Source organism: Gekko japonicus, unplaced genomic scaffold (assembly GCF_001447785.1).
Source record: "Gekko japonicus isolate JY-2015 unplaced genomic scaffold, Gekko_japonicus_V1.1 scaffold632, whole genome shotgun sequence".
NCBI classification, from domain to species: Eukaryota; Metazoa; Chordata; class Lepidosauria; order Squamata; family Gekkonidae; genus Gekko; species Gekko japonicus.
Genome location: NW_015172025.1, coordinates 611,377 through 626,523, shown reverse-complemented (window position 1 = coordinate 626,523; position 15,147 = coordinate 611,377). Strand labels below are relative to the sequence as shown.

The window sequence follows — 15,147 nt, the reverse complement described above, 5'->3', positions numbered from 1 at the left end:
CGTTCTGCCTAACCAAGGGAAGGGGAAGCCTTCCGGCGTATAAAACGACTGGGCGTATAAGACGACCCCCCTTTTCTGAGAAGATTTCCCTGGGGTTAAAAAGTCATTTTATACGCCGGAAAATATGGTAGATCTAATGACCACGACTTTTAAAGGAGATGCGATGAAGATGATGAGCCGCCTCAGTCTATGCTTCTCTTCTCTAAACTTTAAGGTCAGCACCATGAAGGCGACAGAGATGCCACCGCAGGTGTTATGCGACCCGCCACCGCCCCCCCCAGCAAGAGAAGAGATAAACAACTGCAGCAGAGATAAACAACTACTCATGTCCTTCTACATTGTCACCTGTATGTGGATCTAAGGCATATATATTTACATTCGACTTTAAGCAGTGTGGTGGATTGCCCTGGTGCACTTAAGGTACACAGACTTCTGCTCCAACATCTCTGAGAAGGTGGCCGAGTTTCTCCACTCTGCTTTAAAGCTGTGCCAAAGAGTCCTAGAGACATAGTATTTTTATAGATGTAATCTGCTCTTAAATTGTACAACGGAGATAGTATTTTTATAGGTGTGTTTTTAATCTGCTCTTAGATTGTATCATCTGTATTGACAGTTTATGTCAATAAAGGCTAACTTGAGAACTTGACTTGACGAGAGATGAACAACTGCAGCGGCATTGCTGTCGTCTCCCTTTAAAATTCATGGTCATTAGACAGTATTCTCTTCAGTCACATTGTCTTTGTCAGCTTTAAATTCTATAGAGTTTGTAGTTCATATTATGCTTAATATACTTGCCATCTCTTGTGGAATTTTTGTAATGCTTAAGAGTATGCAGAGGAGCTGCGGTGGCTCAAGTGGATAAGACGCTGAACTGCAGGCTGTGGAAGGTCAGTAGTTCAGCGGTTCGAGACCCGGGTGCCGCATGATGGAGTGAGCTCCCATCTCTAGTTCCAGCTCCTGCCAACCTAGCAGTTCGAAAGCAAGAAATTGCAAGTAGATAAACAGGTACCACTTCGGTGGGAAGGTAGCAGCGTTCCGTGCACCTTGGTGTTTAGTCATGCCGGCCACATGACCACGGAAACGTCTTCGGACAGCGCTGGCTCTTCGGCTTTGAAACGGAGATGAGCACCACAACCCTAGAGTCGGATTCGACTGGCTTTCGAGCAAGGGAACCTTTACCTTTACCTTTAAGGGTATTCATGTTCATTTACATGTGATTGTTATGATCCTTTATTTCAATTACACTGTAGTTCCATGTATTGATAACCAGTGTTCCCTCTAAGCTGAGTTAGTGTGAGCTAGCTCAGCCTCCGGCTCACCCATTTTTGTCTAAGCTCAGGAAGGATGGCTCCAGAGCAAACTAATTCATGCAGCAGCCAAATCGCCCGCTCACAGCTTTAATCCTAGCAGCTCACAAAGTAGAATTTTTGCTCACAAGACTCCGCAGCTTAGAAGGGAGCATTGATGATGGCTACTGATTTTTGGTCTCTGGGGAGTGATTCTTGTTTTTTGTCTGTAATTCCTCCTCGTTCCCGTTTGTTTAACTTAGCCTAAAGAGCAGCAGGCAGAACAGCCTTGGCCTGCCCTGGGAGCCCTTTACCCTCCGTGTTGTCGGGTCTTCATTTCTTCCCCTCCTCGGGCTTGATGCCTCAATGGGCTGTTGACGTGCAGCAGCCGAGGAACTGAGCCACGGACCGGGAAGCCCCTGGTTGGCATCCCAGCTCTCCCATGAGCTCCACAGGGGGGCCCGGAGCCCCTCCACCTCGCCTATCAGCAACAAGGGTGCAAATGCTGGCCTGCTTTGCACGGAGCGCAGAACTAAGACCCTTTGATCGTATCTAGCATGAGCAGAGAGCCACTTGCAGAAACAAACCTTCCCGCCTCCCTCCCCCCCCCTGCTGCCCCCTGCTGCCCCCCTCCCCCAAATCATACTGTTCCGGGTTCACTGACACTGTGAGGGGAAAGTGGGGGCCCACAGTGGGAGAGGGGAGTCTCTGAAAATTGACACACACTTTCCTGCTTTTCCGCTGCAGGAAAATACAGTTAGGATCTAAGCTATAATATTGCAAACACTCAAAATGTGCTCCCTCGGACTGTTCTTAGCCTAGGGGAAGGGCTGTGGGGGCAAAGCATGCGTGTTGCACAGAAGGGACCAGGGGTGTAATCCCCCCGCGTGAGGCCCTCAAGTCACGGGTGCCAGGGAAGTCCTCCCTCTGCCCAGACCTCGGGAGAGTTTCCGACCATCAGAGCAGACAATACCAAGCTAGATGGCGCAATGGTACAAAGCAGCTGCGTGAGTGGAAGAATACAGGGGTGGCTCTTCTGCTGTTCGCCAGAGGGGCCCCAGCTCGGTGGCAGAGCACCGCGGTGCAAGGAGAAGGTGCCAATGGATTCTCGGCACTCCCAGTTAAAGTTAGCAAACGTGATGAAAGACCCTAGCTCTTCAGTCTAGGGGAGTATGACCATCGCTCAGGAGGGAGAGCACGTTCCACAGCCATGCTTTTCTGCTTTCAGCCGGGGAACCCAGAATTCAGCGGTCAGGCCCGTGCGCATCCAGGATCAATTCCCAGCAAGCACACTCAGGCAGTGGGAAAGACCTTTCTCCGCCTGAGATCCACTGCCAGTCGGAAGAGACAATAGAGGACTCAAGGGACCAGGCCGTAAGACAGTTTTGTACGTTCTTTAGCAGGGATTAAGAACTTGAGCTGTGAATCCTTCTTGGTCCCGGCCCATCTGGTGGAACGAGCTACCTTATGAGATCAGGGCCCCGTGGGACTGGCTACAGTTCCTCAGGGCCTGTAAGACGGAGCTCTTCTGCCGGGCCTTTAGTTGAGGCGGCGGGCACACACCTCGTTCTGCCCCCCCCCCCCAGTTACCGCAGATCCTAGAAGCCAACTGGAACCACAGCACTTAATTAACCAATTAATCGATCAATTAACCACAGCATTTAATTAATCGATTAAGGAATTAATCAATGTCTTCTGAGGCACACTGTTGTTTTAGAGTGTTGTGGCTTTATTGATTTTATTGGAATTTTTTTTTTGAAATGTGCTTTTATTGTAAATCTGCACTAGTTGCAGATCTGTATGTTGTATGTTTGGAGCCCGTCCTGAGCCTACAGCGTGGGGAGGGCGGGATACAAGTCTGATGAAATAAATAAATAAGTGATCCTCTGCGTTGAGATGCACGGCTCAGTGCTGGAGCACCTGGCTTGCCGGCAGAAGGGCCCCAGGTTCAAGAGCCAGCATCTCCAATTTAAAAGGATTCCCAGGTACCAGGGATGGGAAACAGCCAGTGCTGCAGGGATTAGGAGGAGCCAGGGGACAGACAAAGGACATCAGACAGGAGGAGCCACCCACCCCCTTTAGAAGGTGAGCTACTGCCCCCTCAACCCCATCATCTCCCCTCCCCTCCCCATCTGCAATAGCGGGACCATGACAACAATCACAGAGGAATCGCAAAGCCCTCCGAGTCCCTCTAAAGCGCTGTGGAAACGGCAGCAACTGTCATCTGAAAAAACAGCAAGAAGCCCGGACTTTCAGGCAGGGTAGGTTTAATTTGCACCAAGACTCACGTGAGGTTTCCAAACCGCAACGCACCTTGGCTGTGGTTCTGAGACGGCTCGAAATCAGAGTCGGAGCTGGAGTCCGAGCCAGAGCTGGAGTTCGATGGACTGGATGCGGCAGACTTCACCCCCCATAGAAAGGAGAGACAAGCAGAATCTTAAACCCTCTGAGACGTATGAGGAAGACAGGATGACAGCACTGACCTCACACACACACCCCGCTCCCCCGTTATTTGCTGCAGAGCTTTTTCTAAGTAGCTAGGAGGAAGACGTTATAACCACGCCTTTCTCACTCGCCACTGTGGACCAATAAGCAACCCGTCTTTGGAGAGGGGCCTTGCTTTGCACGCAGAGGAGGCCAGTGCCAAGGTCCAATCTTAGGCAAGTCCAGCTAAGGGATCTTGAGAACCAGGAGAGACCTTTCCCTGTCCAAGACCTTGGAAAGCCACTACTGGTCAGAGGATGTGGACAGATCAATATACAAATTCTTGCAGAAGGGCCACGGCCCTTTGGTACAGTGCATCTAAAACTACACTCTTTTGCTTTCAGCTGACAGCTCCAGTCTTCGAGTCCCAGCTTTGTATGCAGGAGGTCCCAGGGTTCAATCCCGAGCGAAAGGAACTCGGGAAAGATGTGTCTTGGTCTGAGACACCACTGACAGTCGGAGGAGACAATACTGAACCAGGACGACAGAGAGTTCGACTTATATAGCCGTTTTGCATAAAGATTTGTCGGACAGGCTCCCTTCACTGTGCCTCACTGGAGAAATATATTAGGTACAGGTGCTACAAGATGTCAGGTAGCCCTGTCATAGGTCTGGAATGTGGAGGGGTGCCCTCCCGTTTTCTGTCTCAGCTCTCCCTGGCTCACCAACTGTTTGCTATCTTATGCTTGACCTTGTAGATGCTCCAGCTGCAGTTTTCTCAGCTGGGAAAGTTAACGGCTTTTGCTTTGCCTGCTTGCTTCTGCCCACGCGCACGAGATGTATCCATTGGTTCATGCTTACCGGGGGGGATGTTTGATTCTAGTACAAGTCAGAGGCCCTAGTATTGCTGACACAAGCTGTACACATGTCTCTAGTACTGGATTTACCAATAAACAGTTATTGTCTCATGAAGCCCTGTGTTGAGTAACCTGGCTAAGGACCTTGACAAAGTGCCAGGAATGGCCTTCTCTGTGGTGGCACCCTGCTTATGGAACTCCCTCCCAAAGGAGGTTCACCCTGGGTACCTACTCACATGGATTTTAAGTAAGAAGTTCGTTTCTGCACAGGCTTTTCACTGAGGTGTTGTTCTGTTTTAAACAGTTATGGCTTTCTATTTAGCCTACTTATTGCATTTTTTCCTTCTGGCTTATGTGTCCTAAACCAGAAGGAGTCAAGCACACAAGATATAATTTTTAGAAAATAAATAGGTTTGTGAAGGAAAAAAATCTGCACACTCCGCTTTTAGCCACCAGGGGTGGACAATCAGAGCATCTGCTAGGCGTAAGACACGCTTTGGATTGAGTGACTACCAGAGCCAGTATTCAACCCCTGGATCTCCGGTCAGAAGATCTCAGGCCAGTCCACTCAAGCCTGTACAGTCCACTCAAGCCGTCACGAGCAGTCAATCTGGAGCCACAGACAAAAGACGGCAGCTTACACCAAGGGCTCTGAAAGTCCATGCTTTAGACATGGAAGAGCTCAGGTTCAACCCCTTCCAGTATAAAAAAATCTGCTTAAAGCATTTCCAGGATACCAAACCAGACAGATCAGAAAGTTTCAACAGAAAGCTTTAGGTACTGAAGAATTTTAATATTCTAATAATTTTGTATCTATTCACTCAATTATTGTCTACCTACTGTATTATACCTCTATTTACTGTGAATTATGTGAATTGTGACTTGTTGTTGGTCCACAACCGTTTTTAATAAAGACTGACTGAGATTGATTGACTGAGATCAACTGTCTGCCTATTGATACACTGACCTTGGGGGTCACCACGGAGGGAGGGATAAGAGCACTCTTAGCTCTGGAGAAAGGCAGAAACAATCCCTTTTCTTCCCCTCGGCTGGTTCCTCAATTTAACAGCCTTGACGTGGGGCCTGATTCACCTGACTTCGCATTCCGTGACCCTCGTGGGTGCATCCCAGTCAGCCACAGATCCACTCCAACTGCACAAGCCGGCAGGTCCTTGGACCCGGCCAAGAGGCTCATGGGAAGGGGAGTGACGCATGTGTATAAAGACAACTGCCAGCAATCCCAACGGCCTCTCTTCCTATTGGACACCGTTTGGTAAGCAGACCTGTCAAAAGCAAACCCCTCCCGCCCCCGCCAGAGCTCGCCGGCCTCTCACCTCCGATTTCAGAGAAGCTTCGTCCTCTGAATTGGACTCCTCCGCCACCGCCGCCACCTCCACAGGCTTCTTGATGGCCTTGGGCTCGCTCTCTGCCTTCACCTTCTCCGCTTTGGCGCTGGACTTCTCCTTGGGTGGCCGCTTCTCGGCGTAAGACAAGGTGCGGGGCGAGGTGGCCGGGACGGTCTTGGGTCCCTTGGAGCTGCTCTTCTTCGGCTTCTTGGCACTGGGCTTGGGCGACTCCACTGCCGAGGGCCTCTTGTTGGAGGGCTTCGGCTCGGCCTGCGGGGCTCCCCCCTTGGGCGAGGCATTCTCCAGCTTGGGCTCCTTCAGGGCCAGCTTGGGCTCCTTGAAGGCCGCTTTGGGGAGGGGCTTCTCCTCCTTGGGTGCTTTGTTCTCAGCCGCTTTCCTCGAGGAGGAGTCCTTCGAGGGCTTGCCGGGCTCCCTCTCCGGGTCTTTGGAGGAGGCTTTGCTCTCAGAGTCCTTCCGGGGCCGCTCACGATGTTCCCGGGTCACTTTGTGTGGCTTGGAAGCTTTGCTCCCGTCTTTGCCTGCCTCCTGAGAGAGAGAGAAGGGGGAAAGGTTACTGGACGGAAGCCCGAGGCTCCTGAAAACACTCAGCTCAGACATCGCGACAACCCAGGGACTGCACAAGTTCAGAAACCAAAGCAGGGTTGTTACTTCCCCATGTGCCCCAGCTTGGAGCCAAGTGTCTGCCACAGGGCAAAAAAGCCTCCAGAAGCAGAGCGAGAGTGGGCACTCAAGTCCGTCAATTTGGACATCGGGCTGAGCGCAAACTCACTCCACGCCAGCTGCCATTGGCTGGCCGGTCCCAAGCCATGGCTCGGCAGTTCTAAGGAGCACATCGCCGTTAATTACAGGTTCCCCTTTTGCCTTAGCTGCCAAGAAAATTCAATCCAAGCTCGTGTCCAAAGACTAGGCCAGCAAAATATAATTCTTTTCTTTAGCACAAATATCTGAAGGACTACTTATTTAATTATTTTTTATGGAAACGTTAACTTTTAACAATGCATGGGAGCAATGCAGTTTTATTGTTTTGTTTAGAAGGAAAAGCGATTGGATTTATACCCCGCCCTGCGCTACCCGAAGGAGTCTCAGAGCCGCTTACAATTTCCTTCCCCTTCCCCTCCCCACAACAGACACCCTGTGAGGTAGGTGGGGCTGAGAGAGCTATTTTGAGCACTGCTTGTGAGAGAACAGCTCTGAGAGAACTTGTAACTGACCCAAGGTCACACTAGCAGCTGCACGTGGAGGAGTGGGAAATCAAACCTGGTTCTTCCAGATTAGAGTCCGTGCTCCTAACCACTACACCAAACTGGCTCTCAATTACCCATTGTTATTTCATGTTTGTTCTCATTTGTAATGGCCTCTGGGTCGATGTAATAAAAATCGAACTGAACTGGTTAATTACAGAGGGCAGCCATGTCGGTGTGCAGTTGAACAGCTAAATATGAATCCAACAGCACCTCAGAGACCTGAGGAAGGGAGCTCTGACTCGTGAAAAGTTCACACTCTGAAAATCTTGTTGGTCTCTCAGGCAGCTACTGGACGCACATCCAGCCATCACAGTTAAGCTTCCTTAAACATGTATGACCGAAGCCAAACATTCACTACCAAGCTGGTTTAAACAGCAGGGGGGGGGGGGGGGGGTGGCAAGAGGGCTCTTTTCAGAGTTCCATACTCGTGGGAAGATTGGGGATTCTTCAGCATCGCTATGGAGGCAGAAGTCTAGGATCAAAACCCCGGGCCTTTCTGAAAGCAGGAGTTCCGCCCCCTGCTGTGGAGTTGGCGTGCCAGTCGAGTGGCCGAAACACGGACGAGTTATCTCTTGCACCCAAGAAACCCTCTGTGTAGGCAACAGATCACCTTTATTATTTCACTGTTTTGAGAGGGTGGCCCTGCTCGTCTGCAGTGGAACAGGTAGATTCAAATCCGGCGGCCCCTTAGAGACCAACAAAGATTTTCAGGGAATTGTCAAGATATTTTCAAGATTCTCAAGAATTTCGAAAGCTTACACTCGAAAATACTGTTGGCCTCTAAGCTGCTACTGAACTTGAATCTATGGCACTAAGGCAACCAGCTAACTGTTAGCAAGCACAGGAAGGAGACCTGTGGAGCAGCCAGGGCAAATCTAGCCCTGTCTCTGAGCTTTTCCTATTTGCCACCTTCTGTGGTTGGTTCTATAACGTATAATGAGGTGAGGCAAGGCAGTGGCTTGGAATGGTGGGGTTTCCCTATAGATGGGCCTTTTCCAGAGCCCGCTTTGAGGCGCTCCCTTCCGCTGTACTGCAAGGGATATTCACTCGAGTTCCAATGCATGAACATACATGCCCATGCATGGCTAATATGGTGGAATCAATTACTCATGTCCTCCTGTTCTGCAGATTCTTTCAGGAGGAACGAGACCATCTTATACTACCCCTTCTGTCTAGATTTAGCCCTCTGCAGTCTTATCTTGACTTTAGGCCAGAAGTCCTTCATAAATTCCTGTTAAAAGACGTTCAGAGCTCAGTGACTTGCTCTGTGGCAAAATTTTGTTGCTTAGCTACTAGAAAACGTAAGCTTATTTTGTTTTGTTGTTGTTCAGTCGCTCAGTCGAGTCCGACTCTTCGCGACCCCATGGACCAGATCACGCCAGGCCTTCCGGTCTTCCGCCGTCCTCTGAAGTTGGCTCAACTTCATGTTCGTTGCATCTATGACACTGTCTAACCATCTCATCCTTTGCCGTCCCCGTCTTCTTTGACCTTCAGTCTTTCCCAGCATCAGGGTCTTCTCCAGTGAGTGCTCCCTTCTCATTTGGTGGCCAAAGTATTTGAGCTTCAGTTTTATTATCTGGCCTTCCAGGGAACAGTCAGGGTTATTTCTTTTAGGATTGATTGATTTGATCTTCTTGCAGTCCAAGGGACTCTCAAGGGACAAGACAAGTCCAAGGGACCCCCTCATGGATCACTGCCTTGTGGCAACCCACTCCAGTATTTTTGCCAAGAAAACCCCATGGACAGTATCAAAAGGCTTATTTTGTATGACTCTCTTATTAACATTATGTTATGTTACTAATTTTATTAACTTTCTCTTGTTTATGTTTTTATACTATTCCCATGTTATTACCGTTTTTAATAACTCCAATTCTATTGAATTTTCCAGGCAGATCTGATGAGTTTAATATCTCCCTCCCCCCTTTCATATTGTTCTAACAAAATCACCTCTCAGGTGGCCAAATTCTGCCCCTCGGCAAGACCAACAAGGAAGCAGCTAGTCAAGTCTCCTTATTCATTGTCTCTACTATTGAAATTGGCCTGCCAGGCTGCCAGGGAATTTCACTGTTTGCAAATGTGCTGATAACTATGAGTGTCAATCGTGACTGGTCTATGATTGTAACTAATAAAGAAAGATAGAATGGTGGGGTTTCGGGGGGGCAGCCAAAACGCCTTCCCTGGACTTTCCTAAACGGAGCACCGCACACCCGGCATGCTTGAGAGGCAAGAGTTTGGAAAGCACTCCAGAGCCTTGCCGTGCTCTACTGAAAGAGGCCTCCTGAGACATGAGGAGGCGGAGAAAGCTGGGTGCTCCTGCTGCTAGGCAGGAGAAGTCGTTCATGGCCCACTGGGCAGCCCCCTCTTCTTAAACTGCCGCTGCCACCGTCCCCAGGTAGGGAGAACCAGTCAGCATTCAGACAACCAATTTTAAAAGAAAGAGGTCAGATATCTCTTGGGGAACCTAATCCACCCAATCAGGCGGAAAGGCAACCCCCCCAAAAAAAGGTTTACATAAACCACTGTTGACACTGTGGTTTATTCCGTTTTCAGGTCACTCCCCACCAAGATTTTGTAACAGGTGGTTGCTCCAGAGTAACTCTTTAGTGAAGTAATCCCAACTTATAGGAACCTTACCCAAGGTTTCTTAGATGTTCTAACAATGTTCAAAGCAACAGGATTTGTTGCACAACAACAATTAGGTGTACCTGCTTTTGTAATTCCATCTATCTACCTACCTATCTGTCTAATATTGCTCATACAGCTATCACCTTGAGCAGAAATTAGAACCAAAAGAAAATATTTTAAAAGACCTTATTCAGTATTATTCCTCTTATATTTGATTATTGCACTTATACATTTTGCCACTGAGAGGGTGACACGATCGTCGGTATCCGATAGTAGCCACGACACCTGGGCTCACACATTTAGACATTCCACATCTTTAAGTAAAAAGGTGACTAAATTAGCCCTCAACTCTTTGAATATAGGGCATGCCATAATCATATGCTCGATGGTTTCGATTTTATCATATGAGCAATCTGCCTGTTCGATTAGAGTATGATTTATTTATTTGTTTGTTGTATTTATAACCTGCCCTCCCCGCAAGCGGGCTCAGGGCGGCTCGCATTGCCTGGCACAGTGTGCCAAGGTTCATATACAGTCAAAACATTTAAAACTTAAAACATGTAACACTGTTAAAACATTTAAAGCATTTAAACAATCAACGATTTCCGATTCAAGTGCACTCAGTGATTATTAACCAAGATAGCGTAACACGTCATGCAGGCTCAGGCAATTACAGGCTCCTAGGCAGTTCGGCTCGATCTCTCTGCAGTCAGCCTCCACCACAGATATTAATAGTGGTCCTAATGGAAGGCCTGGTGAAAGAGCTCCGTCTTGCAGGCCCTGCAGAACTGCACAAGATCCCGCAGGGATCTCATCCAGGAGCTCATTCCACCAGTAAGGAGCTGCCACTGAGAAGGCCCTGGCTCTAGTAGCCATGAGCCTGGCCTCCCGGGGCCCTGGAATAATCGATGTTGCGCCCCCGACTGTAGTGCTCTCTGGGGTATGTAGGGGGAATGGCGGTCACTCAGGTATGTTGAACCCTGGCCATACAGGGCTTTAAAGGTAAGTATTTTGAAGTATTTCAGAGTGTGGCCGTGTCGGTCTGCAGTGGATCAGCTGGAGTCAAGTCCAGTAGCATCGTAGACACCAACGAGATTTCCAGGGTAGGAGCTTTCCAGAGTCAAATCTCCCTTAATCAGATCCCTATCAAGTAAAGGTATAGAATCACAGAATAGAATCCTAGAATCACAGAGATGGAAGGGCCGTTGATGTAAAATATTTTGGCAGTTGCATCGGGAGGGCGATTTCCAAATGGAGCGTCGAACATACTCTTCGTGCCCTAACAGACGTACTTGTAACATCCGATTTCCTTACATATTTTTAAAATTTGCCTTCTAATCTCTTTAGTTTCTGTATTTTTAATCATATCATTTGTTATTCCCAGGCATTTCATTTTCTTTTCCAATAGTTGATCCCATTGGCTATAATGTGTATCTGCCTGGATAAGCCCAACTAGACTACATCCTGCCTCAGATTTTAAAACCTTTACTTTGAAGAGAAATGCTTTAATCCAAGCCCTAGCTTCCATCGATAATTTGCCTAGTTCCGCCCTAGGGGCTATGTCCAAGACACATCTAGGAGTAGTCAATAAGCATCAGAAAAGTCATACTGGACAGAATCCATTTTTTCAGAAGCGGCCTGAATCCAAATTTCCGTACCATATAGGAATTGGTTTAGAACCATATCATTAAAATTTTCAAGTTAATATTGCAAAAACACTTGTCCTATGTCTGATCGAGCAACATTCCACTGGCCAAACCCACAAGAAGAAGAGGAGATTGGATTTAAACCCCGCCCCTCACTACCCAAGGGAGTCTCAGAGCGGCTTACAGACTCCTTTCCCTCCCCCTCCCCACAACAGACACCCAGGGAGGTAGGTGGGGCTGAGAGAGCTAGGGGGATAACACTGTCCAAACCACCCACCGTAATGCAGAGGCAGAGCTCAATGTACTGCCACCTGGATTTACGGTTCTGCCACCTGGATTTACGGGGTTCTGCGGCACTTGTTTTGAAATCAAGTTTCTAGGTTGCATGCTTGTGGAAATGTGAGCACCACACCCTTCACTGCTCCAAAACCACTCACCTTGGACCCATGGGACTGTTTGGTCTTCTTGGGATCAGAGAAAGCTGACAGCGGTATCGTGGGTAGCATGGGGTAGTCAGGGCTGGGCCGGGACACGGTTTCTGCTCCTTCCGGCATCACCATGACCTAAGGAAGGAAGAGCAAGTGAGCGATCAGCAACTGCTGTTTCAGACCTGGCTGCCCCTCTGTGAAGATCATCGTAGACTTTCACCTCTGAGATCACTCTGCTGCCCAGAGCACCTAACATCAGAACACGGAAGGGTGCAAAATTCAGAAGTCTAACGACCAGCTCTGTATTGTGTTGGAATTACAGACTGTGGGACAAACTTGGCAGCCATTTGCTGGGCTTCTGAAGCAGCCCAAAATCGCAGATAGACAGACATAAAATGACCGAGAGGCACAATCCAGTGTGCCATTCATTCTCTTTGATCCTAGTGTGGGGCCAGGGCTCAGTGGGAGAGCAGACCTTCCCCACCCCACCCCACCCCGAGGCTCCGTTCTCAGAAGGCAGGGAAGCCTCAAGAGCTGCTGCTGGTCAGAGGAGACATGGCCAGGGCTACGGGGATCAACGGCCGCTTCACACAGTGCCCCAGAGCATGATCCACAGATGAAGCTGCCATTGATCTAGTCTGAGGCTCTGCTTCCACCCCTTATCAGCACCAATTCAGCAGCGGAGTAATACGTTAACCCTACCAAGTGGTTCTCTCCTTAAAGGTCACTTAAAATTTCCCATGAAAAAACACCTGTGATATACCAGGAGTTACTCTATTTTTGAGTTACAAAGGTAAATTCTTAAGATTAGAACAACAAAATAGTATTTGCAAACTGTTTGTAGTGTTAATGCCATAGTTACGATGTAGTTAACCAAATCACTGTGTTATTTATGTGAAGCTCACTGTTGTATTGTACTCTATTATAACTGAAATAATAATTAAAAAAATTATGATGAAAGTCTCTTTACTTTACACCTCAGACCCCACCCATGAATACCAGTGAGAACTCAAAATCATGAAGGAAGTCCCAACATACGTACAGGAACAAATTTATACGGATACCACCCCAAGAACTCTGACCGGGCACTTTCTAGCTCCTGCCAAAGATACATAAACCTGACAACTCTGGACAGCCCACTGTCTCAAGCAGTGTTCCCTCTAAGCTGAGTCAGTGTGAGCTAGCTCACAGTTCTTTCACCTCCAGCTCACACATTGTTGTCTTAGCTCAGGAAGGAGGGCTCCAGAGCAAACTAATTTATGCAGCAGCCAAATCGCTTGCTCACTATTTTAATGCCAGCAGCTCACAAAGTATCATTTTTGCTCACAAGACTCCACAGCTTAGAGGGAGCATTGGTCTCAAGCATAGGCACCATCACTGTAGGAGTATCAGGATATATGGACTCCATCCTGAGACCATACCTTATCAATGCCCCCAGCTATGTCTGTGATACCTCAGACTTCCTGAAGCAACTGCAGTCCATTGACAATCTCCCAGAAAACAGCATTCTAGCCACCATGGATGTTGACCCTGTATGTACCAACATTCCCTATCAGGATGGACAACAAGCCATCAGCAACATCATCCCTGACAACAACACGGCAGATCTTGCCAGTGAACTCTGCACGTCTGTTCTCACCCACAGCTACTTCAGGTTTGGTGAGAACTTGTACCTCCAAATCAATGGCACAGCCTTGGGCACCCGCTTGGCTCCACAGTATGCACACATTTTCATGGTGGATCCAGAACAGCGTTTTCTGAACTCCTGCCCATGGGTACCTCTCCTTTACTTATGATTCATTGGTGACATTTTTATTGTCTGGACCCATAGCAAAGAAGCCCTCGAGAGAGATTTCACCAGGCTGCCCACTAAAATTACTCTGCACGAGAAATGAACTTCCTGGACACTACAGTATGAATACACGAGGGACACATAAGTACCAAATTATACTGGAAACCAACTGATCAGCAGACATATCTACAGGCCTCCAGCTACCACCCCAATCACATCAAACAATCCATTGCGCATAGCCAAGCCCTACGCTACAGTCGCATCTGCTCTAACCCCTCAGACAGAGATGCTCACTTGAAGGATCTGCAACAGGCATTTTTGCAACTACAATATGAAACAATCCATTGTGCATAGCCAAGCCCTACGCTACAGTCGCATCTGCTCCTACACCTCAGACAGAGATGCTCACTTGCAGGATCTGCAACAGGCATTTTTGCAACTACAATATCATACTGAGATGGTGAGAAAGATTATTGGAAAGGCCAGAATGATACCCAGGGACAGCTCGCTTCAAGACAATCCCAAAGTAAATGATAACAGAACTCCACCGGTGGTCACCTACAGTTCACAACTCGGGCCAGTTCAATGCATTATTAATAACCTACAACCCATGCTGAAAAGGAAAGATTTACCCAACTGAATGCAGATTTCCAGAGAACAGCAAGGAGAGATAAGGAGGCCTTCCTGAATGAACAATGCAGGTAGATATCAAGGGAGCGTTCCATGCAAAGCTGGCCATGATAAAGGATAAAAACGGTAGGGACCTAACAGAAGCAGAAGAGATTAGGAAAAGATGGCAAGAATACACAGAAGAACTACACAAGAAAGACCTTGATGTCCTTGACAACCACAACGGTATAATCACTGACCTCGAGCCAGACATCCTGTCAGCAAGCTGCCAAGTGTATTTTCTTTGCTTATGAGTTGTATCCAAAAAAAACCCCTCGCCTTCATGTCCAGTAATTCATATGCGCATGCCCACACCTACCCCCCTGCGTTTAATTGTAACTGCATTCCTTTCTGTGTACGCTTGCAGAGCTTTGAAGGCAACTTATCAGTAATGCAGCAGGTGGTTTGTACTTGGAGGCTTTTTGCTTAGTCTATCATGCAATGTAGCGTGAGAATAGAATGCTTGTTTAATTAGTTCAAACCGTTGTGTTCCCAAGGTTTGGGCGCGAGGGGAATCCTTTGGCGCCAGCGGGAATCATATCTATTGGCCCAAGCTATTTTGAACTTCCTTTATTATACCTGTAGCAAGCCCATTGTGTCATTCCTGACAGAGATTGTGTTCTACCCGTTTCATGGCTTTAATAAAATAAAACCTTCTTGCAAGAGTGTATCTTATTATAGGCTGTGATTCTGACACATCCTTGAATGATAAAAACGGTTGGGACCAGTGTTCCCTCTAAGCTGAGTGAGTGTGAGCTAGCTCTTTAGCTTCCGGCTCACACATTTTTGTCTTAGCTTAGGAAGGAGGG

At 48.1% G+C, this 15,147-nt stretch overlaps 1 protein-coding gene across 2 annotated transcripts in view; it reads right to left on the bottom strand.

Annotated features, from left to right (window-relative positions):
• The window catches only part of MLLT1 (myeloid/lymphoid or mixed-lineage leukemia; translocated to, 1), a 36,452-nt gene that overhangs the window by 11,192 nt on the left and 10,113 nt on the right, over positions 1-15,147 (bottom strand). Inside the window, exons 5-7 of one of the 2 annotated variants that reach the window (XM_015420531.1) lie at positions 11,887-12,012; positions 5,902-6,459; positions 3,600-3,696 (exon numbers count right to left, since the gene is read on the bottom strand). In XM_015420531.1, the coding sequence (XP_015276017.1) occupies positions 3,600-3,696; positions 5,902-6,459; positions 11,887-12,012 (781 nt within the window). The remainder of the gene's footprint in view (positions 1-3,599; positions 3,697-5,901; positions 6,460-11,886; positions 12,013-15,147) is intronic. The other variant, XM_015420532.1, reaches the window with a different exon arrangement.